The sequence below is a fragment of the Mizuhopecten yessoensis genome, unplaced genomic scaffold (genome assembly GCF_002113885.1).
Source record: "Mizuhopecten yessoensis strain PY_sf001 unplaced genomic scaffold, ASM211388v2 scaffold715959, whole genome shotgun sequence".
In the NCBI taxonomy this organism is placed as follows: Eukaryota; Metazoa; Mollusca; class Bivalvia; order Pectinida; family Pectinidae; genus Mizuhopecten; species Mizuhopecten yessoensis.
The window spans coordinates 43806-61888 of record NW_018479877.1 but is presented as its reverse complement, the minus strand read 5'-3'; the positions used below and the strand labels follow the sequence as shown (position 1 = coordinate 61888).

Here is an 18083-nt window from a genome sequence, read left to right as displayed (position 1 = left end):
TATATATATATATATATAGTAGATAATAAATAAATAAGTCCTTGCGAAGGAAAATATAGAATAAAAACAATTTTTTCAGATCGTCCGCTAAGCCTTTCTGCCTTCTAGGGCTTCTTCAGGCGGATTCATATATATATATGTAGTTAAGCTTGATTTGTGTTTTATACTCGTATTTCTTCTTAACAGGTTTTCATTAACCTCGTTGAAATTCCGAATTCTGGTATCTATCATTTCTTCAACCTTAACGATCCTAAATACAATAAACCATCGCTTTTATTGATTCGATTAGGTCGATTAAGGCGTGTTACACTTTTATCCTGGAGGTTGTTCTGACGTTAATTGTCTCAATTATGTTAATATGACATTTTTTACATTTTAATATACAGTGGTTACAAATCGTGTCACAACTGGCTATAAATAATTTCGAAACTGAAGATTTTATTATCCGGTAAGATTCGGTATACATTTGTCTTCTGTTACTCTGATGCGTAAACTCAGTAAAATATGGAAGAGCTCTTTGTGTGGTAACAAATGGCATGCCGTCCGATTATAACAATAAGTTGTTCTTACAAAGAGTTTCAGCATGCGTAATTATTATGTCATAGTTGGCTTTACATGTGTTAACCATTACAGTTCTTTTATTTTATAAACATTTGTTTTTAGTTATTAAACATTGTTATATTTATTATTCAAAATAACTTTAAATTACTGTGATTTTTGCAGGCTTAAGAAAGACGGACATGCCTCAATAATTCTATCATAAACCGCGCGGCAGATAAAGGAAGCCATCTTGATACGACGCAGTGGGCCAGTTATAAATCGAGACGAGGGGGTTCAAAGGCTCTCGCACATCTATGACCAAGTATTTAACAAAGCTTAGCTTAATCGAGTCATTTCGGTACATATATATAACAACCATTGTACATACGCTTATAGCGTAGCCGAAATCGACATCGATTTTGTGGACATCTCGTACACATTTTACACCTTTGTGTGCATACGCTTCACTGGTCATTTGTCTGTTGAAGGTGACAGTGTACATATTGTATTAGTCATCGAAACATCACATAGAAATTTTTATTGGTTGTGTAAAAAAGAACCTTTCATAATCCATACTTACCAACCTGAAGAAACTGTTTAGAAATATCATAAATCGCTATATTTCGAAAAGATGTAGAACGTTGCCATAACTTTGATACCTATTGTGTTAAGATCCACCCTTGGCCAGCTTGTTTTTCACATGGAATGGAAACATTTTACGAGCTTAAAACAATAGGTATCAAAGTTATAACAATGAACTTTTGAAGTGTTATAGTGTGTTACCAGACAAGGATCCAGGTATTAGATGCTTTGTATGCAGACACAATCACATATTTATAATGTGGATTGTTGAAAATGTGGTTTAAGTATCTAACTTAATGCTCCTTCCTTCAATAAATCTCGTCTACATTAGAGAATACAATCGGACGAGTATGACGTCTTGTAAACTCGAAAAAAGCAAATCAGGTTAAGAGATCGACCGGAAGTTACGTCACACCATATGACACAAACAGATCATAAGCAGTAAATTTCACAACAGTACATTGTTACATGTAAATGATTTAGGATTAGTTGACACAGAATGTCGTAGGTTACTTTAGGTAGTGTGTCATTTGCGAATAACGGTAATACATCATATAATGAATAGATATAAATATATATATATATATATAGTAGATAATAAATAAATAAGTCCTTGCGAAGGAAAATATAGAATAAAAACATTTTTTTCAGATCGTCCGCTAGGCCTTTCTGCCTTCTAGGGCTTCTTCAGGCGGATTGATTATTATTATATATATATGGAGTCATCCATTCGGTTCAGTAAATAACTGAGTGTTGTATGCGTGATGAGAATACATATGGACATTAACGAGCGATGATTCAGCATTTCAACACATACAACGTTTCATTACACTTGCAAGAAATTCTGTTTTATCCTAACATGTTTTACATAGCTTTTACTTGACCTGCAATATTATCATGAATGCAAAATCTTAACAATGAATTCCATGAGGAAACGTGCAAACAAATAATTTAACTGTATAATGTTCCAGCTTGTATTGACATGGACTAAGAATACCAACTAAAAGTATATTTATACCTATGTTTGTTAATATGCATATCTGCTTTTTAATAAATGAATAAATTAAACAACCGAATAGATATTTAATAACACACAATATGGTTGGTAAAATATATCTAAGGCGTTTTATATTTAATCCAAGATGCATACATTGTTCAAATAGCAGTGATACAGTACATCGAAATCGTATGTAATGTACAATATATACGTACAAAATATGGACAAGAAAATCATCTTTTAAAGTTATTATTTGTTCATAGAAATTAGGCGTTATAAAGTTGTTATGCAATAGTTTGACGGAAGAGATTAAAGCAATTATTAAAAAAAAAAAAAGAAAAAAGAAAAATGGACATTAACATATTGGCAGTTAAGGAGGTGCCAAATAAAACGAGGGGCATTGTATCGTGGTTTCAGTTTATGTCGAATGATAAATGCTTTAACTAACTATAATTCTGAGTGTAGGATTTCGGATAAATTACCTATATCTGAATGACCTTAACTTGACAACGAGTTGGACAGAGTGATAAAGTTCGAAATGGTTTTTAGACATTTAACTTTTAAAGGCGGTACCTAGGTTGGGCGGGTTTTTTTGTGGGGTTTCAGTACATAGTGACAGAGTGCGCTGTTGAGATGTTAATCAGACACATCACAAATCGAAATTGCGCTGTGGACTGTCATCTTTATTACCATACACTAATCAACATACATTTGATATTTTTTTCTTTTAATCAACATTACGTTTTAACCGCGTGTTAATTAATAATACGTTTTATCCGGGTGTTAATTAGCATTACGTTTTATCCGCGTGTTAATTAACATTACGTTTTAACCGCGTGTTAATTAACATTTCGTTTTAACCTCGTGTTTATTGACATAACGTTTTAACCGCGTGTTAATTAACACTGCGTTTTAACCGCGTGCTAATTAACATTACGTTTTTACCGCGTGTTAATTAACATTACGTTTTAACCGCGTGTTGATTAACATCACGTTTTAACCGGATGTAAACTAACATTACGTTTCAACCACGTGCTATTTAACATTACGTTTTAACCGGGTGTTAATTAACATTACGTTTAAACCGCGTGTGAGTGTTCAACTTTAAGGGTCACTGTACCACGGCGGGCAAAACACTAGAAACTCCACTTCAGTTTTCCGTATATGCAGTAACCTTCTAGATCTCTTAATATCAGAAATGAATGATGATAAATGACAGTTAATGAAGAAGTATGATTTTGTAAGTGCAATTACAACAATTCAAATACAAGTTATAAATCTACGAAGCCTTGGTGAGTCTCGTGTGGTGCTTCTCTTGCTACAATAATAAAATAATAAAAATAGTCGATGTTATACTCGCCGCATTCGTTATAACAAGTTTTAATTGTCGCCATTCTTTTGCTTTCTAGGGAAAATATTCTCCTTCCATTTGAAATATGAATTTCGACGTTTTGATTATGGTCATTAATGTGCCTTGTGGTATTGTTACTTTGAGGATGTACCATGGCTTTGAAACGACTTAAACTATTTTAAAACATGCATGCTAATGCGATTTATCGTTCAGGGTTCGTGCCAATTTGTCATCTGTTTAATAATACAACATATGTCGTCAGGATAATGTCTACATAATAAAGCATGGCCTTATCCTTATAATGCGGTAACATCAATATATATATATATATTATACTGTGATTGAATACTGAGGGGGAAATCGATGAAGAGAAGCCTGTTTTATTGATGCGATTTATCAATGTAAAATTGTTTAAATATGGCTATTCATTTCCAAATTTATAACAATTTCACGATTTTATATTTGGTTCTGATGTCTCATTAAAACATTTTATACAGTGCCCAACGGAAAAACATAGCTTACTTTAGCAATAAGAAACGTCCTTTAAGTAAAGAGAAATATAACAATAAAAAGAATAGGAATGTAATTTATGCAGCCTGTCTCTTTTAAGTTTATATCCCACTACTTCAGCAGGACTACATTCCATTTTGAAGACTTTAAAGAAGGACAAGATTCCACATTGTAGATTATAAAACCCCGGTGCAGAAGGCCTTTATATCCTCCGTTTAAAGATTAGTCCATGTCTCCAACGCAAAAGGCATATATTATATATTGTAGACTATGCTATCCAGGCCCATATTATGCATGGTCTCTAGGTTGATACATATATTACAAAACCAATTCTCCATAGAAAAATAGAAAGTTATATTTCTAAAGTGATATAAACGAGCTGTATGAGTCAATGCAAGGGGATAACATCCGAATGTAGAAGAAGAAGAACAACAACAACAACAGCTTAGTCAAAACAAATATAGAGAGGAATCATTGCCCGATACGAACATCGGAAGTGACTATGGTTATAGTGAGTGAAACAACAATAAAAGACGCAAGAAGACAAAATAAGAAGAAACAAGGAGAAAATATTCCAATAGAAGCTCTAGTTCATTATGAAAAATTATAAGCTGATTCATGTGTTGCTGGTTGTGAGTAAAAACAGCATGCACATAATCACAGTTGCATAGTGAACGCTGTCATGTGGCGTTCCTGTGTTGGTGTAAATCACAGACAAAAAATCATATAATTCTTACATGTTTCTTATATACTTTTTGCTTTCTTTAAACCAATCATTATGTATAATTGAAAATAAATATATTAAATAAAATAAATAGAAAACTTCTTTTTACAGATTGTGTCATATTGAAACTTAACTACTAAAGTATCATGTGTATAAAGACCTGTAAGCTGACGATATGAAATAGTTTATGATGAACACTGTAATATAGAACAATGCCAATTGTATTATCACAACTGTCAAATATAATGTATTTCATTATGGGCACAGTCACGTGTTCCTATATTCATGATTTGCGTACGGGATTATATAAATGTGTAATGCATGCTTTAAAGACGCCGCACAATTTCCAGTACACAGGAGGACGATTTATCTACCGTAGCTCCAGTGGAAAGGTATGTACACACCCATTCTTACAATGATATTGATGATTTCTGTTTAATCCTATGTGCCCTTTGTACGAACTTATTTGGAACAAAAATGTCTTTATGATACTTCTGTGACAAAGTGTCTGAAGTGTAAAAGAGATGTCAAGTTAGTAATAAGTTAGATTAAAAATGTGATAGGAGAGTAATGTTTGCGATGTAACTAATTTGGGACATAATGATTTTTATTTAATTGTGGATACTAGTGTATTACAATGTCTCGTATATAATTTTGTTGTCAGTTGTTTGCTATAATAAGTAAGTGTTACGTTACTAAATCATACAAAACACTATATTATCACTTGTACCTTCCAATGTAAAATTTCGAATTACTTATGTAAATATTACAATAGACAGCTCATTTCATCTGTTTTTAAACGATATCTCAACAGTGTTAATAAAAAAGAAATACTTCTTAAATTCAAAAGCAATCATAGGAATCATACCGACTTAATCTTATTCTCAAACGTTTAAGACACTTATCAAATTAGTTATTTTTATTTAAGACAATAACAAGGAATATAAAGTATGAACGCCTCTTTCTAAAACTTAAGTATCTCATTACAGTCAGCCGAACACAGTAACTAGTTTACTGCACCATAGTTCGTCTCTTTAAAACCAATCAGTGGTTCTAAAGCAATTAAGCTATAAGTCTTAAGTGATCCAAACTTAAGTAAAAGTACAGCGAAATGGGAATGGTCCCAATAAGAGCAATTATAACCTTAATAAATTACAACTTTTCGCTACAAAAAGGATTTCCTGTAAACCATACCAGAATGAATTTAAGTCACAAGTTTACTGCCAGCTTTGGGGACTGGTGGTCCAACAGTGGACCGATAGCCAACCACGAATATCCGGTGACGAAAAGTTTAAATCTGTTAATACATTCTAAGTTTCATCTATTAATGACCGTGCAATAATTTCAAATGGTAAATCTATTGTTCTGTTGGGTGTTTTTTTATGATAACAACCTCTAAATAAACGTTATAAAGAAGAAGAAAAAACTAATTAATTATATGATTGAGTTTCAAATATTCCAAGTCCCTATATATAAAACAATATTGCACCAGTTTCACTACAGTTCAAAATGATATCAAAAAATATTCTATATTTTCTAAGTGCATAGTAGGTAGAAGCAAATCTCTATACAGAGAATACAGAGAATACGATATTCATAATTATGTTGGTATTGGCATGTATTTTGTAAAATCACAAAACGCACATTTTGTTTTATTTATTAATATTTATCTTGATATTTAAATTTTCTAATAAAAATTGTTTGAAAATAATTTGAAAATTGTATTGTTATGATGTACTTAGAATTGATTCACTACATAAACCCAATTAACAACTGATGAAAAATGTCTTAACATTTACAATTAATAATATATCAAAATGAACCTCTTTTTCAAACAAAAATAATCATATATAATAAAACGTGTGTGTCACCTTAAAGATATATTAACAGTTGCACCCAACTCTCAAATCGATATCCTATCTGAACGTCTTTGACTCCCGTCCGTTATACGGCAGAGGTATCGGTAAATAGAAGTGCAAATTAAACAATTAGCTACTGTCCTTAATCAAATTGGTCAAAATCCCGAACTATGAGTAGCTGGCTTGCAGTTTGTATAACAACAAAGACAATCAAAACATTGTGATATATACATCCATTTAGACTACTGTTTACCGTTTTCATTTTACTCCTGTTTGTAAGATTTGTAATATTGAAAAAGAAAAATCGTTTATGATTTGTATGATTTATGAAGTAATATACTGTATGCATACAAAATATCTTACTACCAATTTTCGCTATAAACTTTTTGAGTGTTAAAGAAGTCATTCAAAATTGATGTTCGGTGGTCGTGGGATAGTAAATAAAATCAACTTTTCTTGCAGATTGATTTGACTGAAAGGACTTAGCGCCAGACAGCTAAAATGAGACTCGACATTTTCGTCGCTATCTGTGCAGTGGCATTTGCACAATATGTCAATAGCCAGGACCAAAGTCTGATGGATGTTTACGCTAACTTACAGGATGAATACAACGAAAAGGCAAATGCTGTTTTCAACGGTAACCCACATTCATCAAGAGAAATGCATCCAGACCTAAATCTCCATGATGTGTTAAGTACGATTAGTGGAGGTCCTTTTACATCATCAGAGAGAATTCTGGCAGATATGGAACAGGATGAAGGGAGTGATTCCCTTGCAAGTTTAATGGCAGAACTAGCAGAAATGGAACAAACAGGTGGTAATATTGCCGATAGTCATGAGGAAGACGTTAACATGGATAACAGTCTTGAGCGATTAGAAGCAGAACTAGCAACAATGGACGGTGGGGATAGTCAGTTGGTAGATGTCATGGGAGAAGATGGCTTAGGCGATGCTGATAGTAGTAGTCTTGAAAAATTGGAAGCAGAATTGAAACTACTCGATGAAGACAACGATGGTGATAGTGATGCACTTGGAGGGAGCACAGAAGACACTACTGAATCTGACTTTGATAGTAGTCTTGCAAAATTGGAAGCAGAATTGAAACTACTCGATGAAGACAACGATGGGGATAGTGATGCACTTGGAGGGAGCACAGAAGACACTACTGAATCTGACTTTGACAGTAGTCTTGAAAAATTGGAAGCAGAATTGAAACTACTCGATGATGAAACCGATGGGGAAAGTGATGCACTTGAAGGGAGCACAGAAGACATTACTGAAACTGACTCTGATAATAGTCTTGAAAAATTGGAAGCACAACTTAAACAACTGAGCATGGATAGCGGTGAGGATAATATGGAAGATGGTATGGACACTTCCGCTGATAGCAGTCTTGACGGAATGGAAGCAGAACTAGCAAAATTGGAAGGGTTCAGCAGTGAAGATGAACAAAGAGAATTTGATGAATTGACAGATTTGAATAGTGAAGAATTGGACCAAGATGCCGACGACATTAATGATGATGATGATGTCCAGGATGATGGTGAAAATCATAGTGCCGGCATTGCTGATGTGGCCGACAATGGCGATAATGAAGAAAGTATGGAAAGCTTGTTATCAGAACTAGAAGAAATTGAAAGCCAATCTGAAGGTCCTGGTTTCGAAAACATCGCCGGTGATTCCGCTTTTCTAGAATACCTACAGAACTTAGAGACATTACGAGGTAGCCAAAACACCATTAGACAAAACCAAGCAGCACAAGATATAAGTTCGAGCATAGCTGCAGACCTAAGCAACAATTACATTAGCGAGCCACGAAACCAAGTAGCGCAAGAAATGGGTGCGAGCAGTGTTTCAGACCAGAGCAAAAATTCCTTTAGCCAGACACAAAACCAAGCAGCGCAAGATATGGGTGCGAGCACTGCTTCAGACCAGAGCAAAAAAGATATGAGCCAGACACACAACCAAGAAACAAAACATTTGAGTTCGAGTTCGAGTTTTGCTTCAGGAGGAAATACAGTATCCGGTTCAGGCAAAGACAATCTATTAGCAACATTTCTGAAAAGCTTCCGACTTTAAGAAGAAACGGTAAGTCTGAAATACATGTACTGATCAACATCGTTTTAAATTCTGTTGTCTGCACGTCTGTGTATACATCTGTCAGTCTGTCGTTATGTTTGTCGACACTTTTCGTTTCTTAGATTATCTCAGAATAAGAAGTCTAAATATTCTTTGTTTTTATATATTGTGATGCAATGCTTTATGTAAATAAACAATAGGGCTTTAAACGTTTCTAGTGTCCAGGTCAAATATACTTTATTAAACCAGTGCACAAGGGATTTAATGTCAAAGAACATTGTAATGCCCTCTTTTACCCACAATGGTTCAGTTGTGCTATAAACGATATTTGTTGGTTACCCAACACGAACAACACCAAATTATTGAAATCCCAAAATTCAAGATAATCACCTGCCGGAGATTAGAGTCACTGATACTGTAAATAGAACAGGGATGATGCACAAAACAAAAATTAAAAATAAATTTCATATATATCTTTTTGAATTGGTACTGTTTGCTGCAATTTGACATGTTTCTTGGTGATCCTACATTGATAATGACATATTGAATTGAGTCCAAGGTCTGTGACGAACACAACACCAAGCCCTACTTGACATATCAGACATCTCCAAAAAGACACAGACAAAAACACACGAGTGGACTACATATCACACCATTACACTGTCTATCCATTATCAGTTGACATAACTGGCCAAAACATTTGAAATAGGAATGAACCCGGAAGCAAAAACGTCAAAAAGAAAGCCAACTGTGATAACATTAACACAACATCATAAACACCTACACATCACGTTTTCATTAACATGTTCAGGCAACAATTAACAGACCCCATTCGAAACATTAAAAACTTAGCACCTGTTTAATCCGAATAATTACCTGAAAATCTCGAGACTTTTCAACAATTTCCCACGATCAATTAGTATAAACAGTTTTATTCCAAAGATTTAACGAAAAGCCCATAAACAGATAAAAATACAAAATCTGTAATAGCAGAAGTACAAAAAGCATTATAGTCAAACGTGTTCCATTTTACTCTTTTGTGAGGTACACAAATATTTACTTTCAAATATCTGGTACACATTATTTTCAATTTGAAAAAGATTTCACACCATCAATTATTTTTTTCTCATTATTGAGTTACTGCAGATTCTTCCTGAGGAAGTTACAGCTTCTGTTAACCTCGGTCATCACTTGTTATTAGCTATCAATATAAGAAATGTATACGGCGTTATATGGTTTGCTGTACCAAATCGGCAACTTTATAGTTAAAAATGTACTTGCTGAAACAGTGTAAACACTTGTGAAATATGCAGCGTTTCTACACAAGAAAATCATTCGAGTCCTTAGGCGGTTTTAGAATAGTTCAAGTAAATATATCAACTTGTCAATTCGTATACGCATGCTGAAATTTATGCGCGGACAGTTTAAAAGCGAGCATCTTTACACCACGAGCTTTTCGACTTTGACAGTATACGATACACATTTACCTACTAGTCATTCAATATATACCATGTAAAAAATTAACGCGATACACCGTTAGCTACAAATGAAGTTCAGTATCTTAAAACTATCTAGCCGGTATGGGAGTTCATGCACTCATTCACCTGGTCACGTGCTTGCTATCACAGCGTACTCAAGAGAAACGAGTAGAACCAAAGCACACTCTCAAACAAAATTTCAGTTAATTCCGAAGTACCTCAAGGAGCCTGTCAGGTTGTTACCCTCTTCCTCCAACACATATTCCGTCTTTGCGCATTGCAGAGTTATCTTCTCTTGTGAACTGGTATTGATTGTTACGTCATTTGTTTGTGAGAGTAACGGCATCAATTTTTGAGAAAACGACGTAATTTTCTCACACAAACCAATGACGTAACAATCAATACATGCTCACAAGAGAAGATAACTCTGCAATACGCAAAGACGGAATAAACCTTTCCGGAATACACCAAACACAGTACATTCAGGAAGATATTGGCGCAGTCTGTTGGTAGGAGCATTTATCTGGATGGGAACACCAAAAAGTAGATCACATAATTTAAAAAAAAAAATAGAACAGCAGGATATGTAGAAAAGTGATACAGCTGAATCAGTGTATACAAACAGACAGAGACCAAGAACTATAATATTACTTACAAATGTTGATTACAATAGACGCAATATTCCAACCAGCTTACCCAAGGAATAAACTACCGATCCCTACATATTCAAACAAATTTCCTGATACCAATATCACGTGTAAATACTCTTTCTGTCTAAACACATCGGTGCCTTTTCCTGAAAACAGCTGTACAAAGCACCACAAAAGACGTCCTCAGTCACATATTGAGAACGCACTTCTTAAAGATATCAGACCCAAAATGTACACCATATACACAACGTGATTTGCTTTTATCTATTAACTATCATTAAAAATGTGAATTGTAAATATCAATTAACATTTGTGTTCAAATCCTCCCCACAATGTTATCCACTCCCACTACCAACCCCCTCACTTTCTGACAGCATGATCGTGTATATAACAACCTACACACCGACCAATAGACAGAAATATTTATTCAGAAAAATGACTGATGGATGGCGTTTCACAACTATTTGCCCTGCGGTCGTTGACATACCGTGAACATCTGATCACGTGACTTCTAAATTTACTTTCTAATGGATTACAACATGTCAGTTTGTCACAATACACTTTCCATCAGGAAATGAAAACATAACTCTGTCATGACTGATGCTTCAATGGAATTAAAGTGCCAGATTAACATAAATTAACTTTGATTTGGCAATTAACGTATTTATGAAGCTGTATTGATATTTTATCGTTGGAATTTCGCATCCTACTTAAGTTTTCTTTAAAGCTGGGAAGAACATTTATGCATCATTTATGTTCATTATGTCTTAATTTGTACTTCTCATTAATTACTCCCAATGGCTTCGGTTATTATGGGATTATTTCGTTATTAGAAACATGTATTGAACTTAGATTACAATAATATTGTATCTTACCTCTTCAGTTAATCCACAATTTTGCAACAATATTCATATTTGGAGCAAACTATTGAAAATCCTTGTATGCAAATAGGCTAAACCGAATACAAACATAGAAAGTCAATAACTTTATAAAATAAAGGAAAATGAATAATATAATCGCTATGAATCAAGTGTTGATATGTCAACAAAGTGGCTGCAATTCAATGATTTTAATTTAATATTGTATTGGCGGTTTACATAATGAGTTTCCCATTATATTTCAGGTAGCTCGTAAGAGTTGTCTCCCTTTGTCTTTGCGGGTCCATGAAGGTTCAAGAAACACCTGATCATCCGTCGGACATGTTTGAGTAACCAATAACCGTTTTGCGGAACAATCCAAAGTGCAATTGAAATCACTTTCAACAAGTGTTTCGCTTGTGATATAGAACTGTTTGTCTAATCACGATGTTTTGAATTGACGAAAATACGAGTTTGTTCAACATCAGTTCACATTGATGCGACTGTAAGATTCTACTTTCTTTTACAGTATGAAAAAAATATTATTCACAAATGAATTTCGGGACTTGATATATTGGATAATCAATATAGCACATCATTACTCGTCAATAAATCCTAACCTCGTATTTGTATTCCCCCTAATAAATTGTTCAGTGTGTACGCAGATCTTGTTATTGTTTGTAGTATTTGTTCATCACGTAAAAATGTCGCCACCCAGTGATTGTAATGTTACAATATTTTCATGGAGTTTTGACAAAAATATCAAGTAAATCAATTCATAGTTCAATTATCTAATGTATCGACGAAGTGTCAAATAAACAATGAAAGGAGGAGATCAATTTGAATCATATATGAAAATTGAAATAATTTGGATTCAATAATTTTACTGTTCGAGAGGCACACATTATCAAGTGACTGTCTGATTTAAGAAGCAACTTTTTTCATTCTCATAAAGCAGTTCCCTTATTTTATAAAACATTTATCAAAATGCTCGCGTCCGTTAAGAGACTACGTTTCAGCATTCATTCGAGTGGTCTCACCATACAGATTTCTTTTTTAAGTATGTTCGCACTGGGAGTTCCTCTTTTAAAGGATATCCCTCAGTATTGAGGTGATCACAAGGACCTCCCTGACACCGCCCCTACCACACTTATCACCATCATGGTGTTTGTGGGATTGCTATTCACCACCACACCCCGACAACTTTACAATGACGGCTAGTAGGGAGGGTGTTGATTATTATGGATGCGACAACTGCCGTTTGTATAGCATAATAGATAACGATAATTGATGACCGAGATAAACCAGAGCTGTACGTTTCTGAAGAATCTGCGGTAACAAATCTTTAATGAGTAAAAAAAAAAAGGAATTGTCAGCGTGGAAATCAACAGTGGTATTGTCTCATCCGAGACTGAAACGAAAGCAATCCAGGTCGAGGATCAATTTGTCATTTGTAGCAAAATCATAATACCATGCTTTCTGAATATCAATATGATATCAGTATCCAGTTGTATAAGGAGTAACATGATTTAAACAACTCTTGTGTCACTCTGTGACACTTGATAGATCGTCCGAAAATTAGAATTCTCTGGTTCGTCTGCATGTACTTGACACCTCCTCAATTGATTCTAATGTGTGCTCGTATGATTACTAATTATTAGTCAGGTCATCAGTTAATGATCACTAATTATTAGTCAGACCGCAATACAGGTGACGAAGTAGAGTAATGCGTGACCACTTACTGTCATACCTAGCTTATCTATCGCGCTAGGTGATGGAACTCGATTTCCTGTTGTATGTAGATCGTCGTTGTGTTGGGTTAAACTAGCCATCACATTGTTTTTTCATTCGGATTGGACCATACACATACATAGGCGATCAGGGTGATTGGTGAGTACATACAAGTGAATATCACTTAAGATTCTTAATTAAAGTTCATCGATTTTAGCAACTAAAATTTGTTTTGCTGAAAAAATAATTCTTTCACTTCAATTTTGTTTCTTCATATTTTTCATTTTTTTTATTATTATCTTGCTTTTGTGAATTTCATTTTTTTTCCTTTTCTTTATTATATATATATATATATATTAATTTTTGTTACAAAGTCATCCCCAAAGCTACTTCCATATAATGTAAAATATAAGATATTGATAGGGCGAACATGCTGTTTAATAAATTAAAGACCATAGTAACCAAAAAGTCAAAGCTACAATTTGTGTCATTTTAACGCTGATAATACATTAACCTAAATGAATATCTATCAATATTTTTACATTATTTTCATTAAAATATAACATTTATATGTCTGTTAAAAACTTTCCAATATTCTAAAGTTGATGTTCTGATCAAGGAATATAATAAATGTGACGTATGTACCTTAGCGTACAACACACATTAAATGATAATGGCTTTAGTTGTTCAACTTTTATCATCCAGTCAACAAAGAAACGGTAAAATGCAAATATGATCATATTCTGTGATATTCAGTATTTTGTTTTTAAGCAATACGTTATTAATCTCAATAAATGCATCACGATATAAGATTGTATTGTTCGTGTTTGACACGAAATAAACAGCTTGTCACATAACCCTCTGAAATATTTTTTATGTGTTGTCTTCAAGACATGCAGACATGTGCAATTTTACAAGAAAAAAGACTCATTACAGCAGAACAAACATATACTCGCTGTAACAGAATCACATTTTTTTAAACTTTCTTTTTTTGTATATCAAGCTGTATCCTTTCAGTGTATCACTGAAAACAGTTTTTAAACGTTAATATTTATCTATGTGTCCCCTGACAACATAGTACGAGGATGAAATTCAAAGTAAAGGATTCTATCGTTTTTACTCTTCCTTAGATTTTCTTTTTTAAATCAATGATTTGAGCAAGGCAATTATTCTTATTATTGTATTGTTAATAATTGTGATGATATTCGTTCTAAAACCATCTGCAAGACTACTTTTTCTACTAAGTGAAAAAAAAAAAATCAGTCTTTGTTACCTGTATCGACGATAAGCTCAGTGGACGCAAAACCTAAGATATGCGTAACGTTATACACGTCTACTGGAGTTTAACTGTTACTCACAACAAAGCATTAGCTACGGTGGCTGAGTTTAACTGTTACTCACAACAAAGCCACAGCATTAGCTACGGTGGCTGTGTTCAACTGTTACTCACAACAAAGCACTAGCTACGGTGGCTGAGGTAAACTGTTACTAACAACAAAGCATTAGCTACGGAGGCTGAGTTAAACTGTAACTCATAACAAAGCATTAGCTACGGTGGTTGAGTCCAACTGTTACTCACAACAAATCATTAGCTACATTAGCCGATTTGCCCCATTTCTACGGTGGCTGAGTCCAACTGTTTCTCACAACAAAGCATTAGCTACGATGGCTGAGTCCAACTGTTACTCACAACAACGCATTAGCTACGGTGGCTGTGTTAAACTGTTACTCACAACAAATCATTAGCTACATTAGCCGATTTGCCCCATTTCTACGGTGGCTGAGTCCAACTGTTTCTCACAACAAAGCATTAGCTACGATGGCTGAGTTAAACTGTCACTCACAACAAAGCATTAGCTCCGATGGCTGAGTTAAACTGTTACACGAAACAAAGCATTAGCTACGGTGACTGAGTTAAACTGTTACTCACCACAAAGCATTAGCTACGGTGGTTGAGTCCAACTGTTACTCACAAAAAAGCATAAGCTACGGTGGCTGAGTCCAACTTTTACTCACAACAAGTTATACACGTCTACTGGAGTTTAACTCTTACTCACAACAAAGCATTAGATACGGTGGCTGAGGTAAACTGTTACTCACAACAAATCATTAGCTACATTAGCCGATTTGCCCCATTTCTACGGTGGCTGAGTCCAACTTTTACTCACAACAAAGCATTAGCTCCGATGGCTGAGTTAAACTGTTACACGAAACAAAGCATTAGCTACGGTGGTTGAGTCCAACTGTTACTCACAACAAATCATTAGCTGCGGTGGCTGAGTCCAACTGTTACTCACAACAGAGCATTAGCTACGGTGGCTGAGTCAAACTGTTACTCACAACAAAGGATTAGCTACGGTGGCTGAGTCCAACTTTTACTCACAACAAGTTATACACGTCTACTGGAGTTTAACTCTTACTCACAACAAAGCATTAGATACGGTGGCTGAGGTAAACTGTTACTAACAACAAAGCATTAGCTACGGTAGCTGAGTCCAACTGTTACTCACAACAGAGCATTAGCTACGGTGGCTGAGTTTAACTGTTACTCACAACAAAGCCACAGCATTAGCTACGGTGGCTGAGTACAACTGTTACTCACAACAAAGCCAAAGCATAAGCTACGGTGGCTGAGTCCAACTTTTACTCACAACAAAGCATTAGATACGATGGCTGAGTCCAACTGTTACTCACAACAGAGCATTAGCTACGGTGGCTGAGTCCTACTGTAACTCGCAACAAAGCATTAGCTACGGTAGCTGAGTCCAACTGTTACTCACAACAGAGCATTAGCTACGATGGCTGAGTTAAACTGTTACTCCCAACAAAGCATTAGCTACGGTGGTTGAGTCCAACTGTTACTCACAACAGAGCATTAGCTACGATGGCTGAGTTAACCTGTTACTCACACAAAAGCATTAGCTACGGTGGCTGAGTTCAACGGTTACTCACAACAAAGCATTAGCTACGGTAGCTGAGTCCAACTGTTACTCACAACAGAGCATTAGCTACGATGGCTGAGTTAACCTGTTACTCACACAAAAGCATTAGCTACGGTGGCTGAGATAAACTGTTACTCGCAACAAAGCATTAGCTACGATGGCTGAGTTAACCTGTTACTCACACAAAAGCATTAGCTACGGTGGCTGAGTCAAACTGTTACTCACAACAAAGGATTAGCTACGGTGGCTGAGTCCAACCGTTACTCACAACAAAGCATTAGATACGGTGGCTGAGGTAAACTGTTACTAACAACAAAGCATTAGCTACGGAGGCTGAGGTAAACTGTAACTCATAACAAAGCATTAGCTACGATGGCTGAGTTAAACTGTTACTCAGAACAAAGCATTAGCTACGGTGGTTGAGTCCAACTGTTACTCACAACAAATCATTAGCTACATTAGCCGATTTGCCCCATTTCTACGGTGGCTGAGTCCAACTGTTACCCACAACAAAGCATTAGCTACGATGGCTGAGTTAAACTGTTACTCACAACAAATCATTAGCTACATTAGCCGATTTGCCCCATTTCGTTGTTTCTTTTTTCGTCCCTTTTAAGTTTTGTTTTTTTCGTCTTCTATTTGGGCCAAAAACACAAAAGAACGAGAATAAAATGTGTTAATACTATTGCTTTGGGTGCAAAAATAAGAAACAACCAGAGTTAAGGTTGATATATTCTCGTCTTTTCGGGGCTCAAAGACAAAATCACGAAAATGCACAATTCATCCACCGTAATTAGCTAACCAAAAGGGATTAATTTATTCGACACTCGATCACATCTGTGGTTGCCGGACTTAAGAGCTTGAGGTATTTACATTTTATATAAAGTGAATATAGATTCAACCAGAACAATTTCAGGGAATACTTTCCCACATGTGTCGACATTTTGATCCTTATATTTACTTTTAAAACAACAACTACATCATCATTTTATCGTTCCCTATGGTTTCATTCGGTTCAAATTACATTTTTAACAATTTGTTTTACAAAATGGTGAAACTGACATTTTTGCGGGAACAAAATCGGAAATAATTCGTGAATTTCCGTCATGATTTAAAATATCACGTTATGATCCGTCCCAAATTAATCAAACAGTTTGACGGATTAATCGGAACAGTTTCTGATTTGAAAAACGTTTACGTGTAATGTTTTTTGCTGTTTTTGGAGAACAACAACATCTTTGGTTGGTCGGTTTAATTCAGGACAGTACAGACGAAATGTAAATATTTCTTATTGTCGATTTAGAGAACTTAATCACAATTTATCACAATATCTTTTAACCGAAGGAAATGGCGACTTTTGTAACTCGCGAGTAATCAGATTTTTTATGGAGAAAATACTGTTTCAAATAAAACAAAAAACTTTTGAGGTGCACCAAATAATTTAAAAATATTTTGAGAACTACTGTAGAAAATCGTTTAGTCTAGACTATATCTTTACCGACGCTAACGTTTTATTAATTGACATTTTTGACATTCCTGCATCTACAGATTTAAAAACCGATACAGTATATAATCCCGATGTATTTTCTCACTTTTTTGTAAAAAGAAATCGTCTCAAAACTTCAAAGAATCGGAAGTCTTCTCAACAAATGTTGCGTAGTGGCATTGTCTTAGTCTGAAGCTCGCTGTATTTTTATTATTATAAACTTTGAAAGGGATGAATCACTTGAAAGAAATCCAAACACCTGTGAAGATGTTGTGTTTTCTCCAGAATCATAAAAAA

The 18083-nt window shown here is 34.8% G+C and overlaps 1 protein-coding gene across 1 annotated transcript; it reads left to right on the top strand.

Moving 5' to 3' along the window:
• The first annotated feature begins 5008 nt into the window (after positions 1-5008).
• Positions 5009-12287, top strand: LOC110441442 (dentin sialophosphoprotein-like). Its single transcript, XM_021484574.1, has 3 exons — positions 5009-5096; positions 7026-8651; positions 11894-12287. The coding sequence occupies exon 2, from the start codon at positions 7065-7067 to the stop codon at positions 8640-8642; it is 1578 nt and encodes a 525-aa protein (XP_021340249.1). The 5' UTR covers positions 5009-5096; positions 7026-7064; the 3' UTR covers positions 8643-8651; positions 11894-12287.
• The last annotated feature ends 5796 nt before the right edge of the window (positions 12288-18083 follow it).

Coding starts and splice junctions, on each gene's coding strand:
- LOC110441442 (XM_021484574.1), top strand. CDS start 7,065: ATGAGACTCGACATTTTCGTCGCTATCTGTGCAGTGGCATTTGCACAA.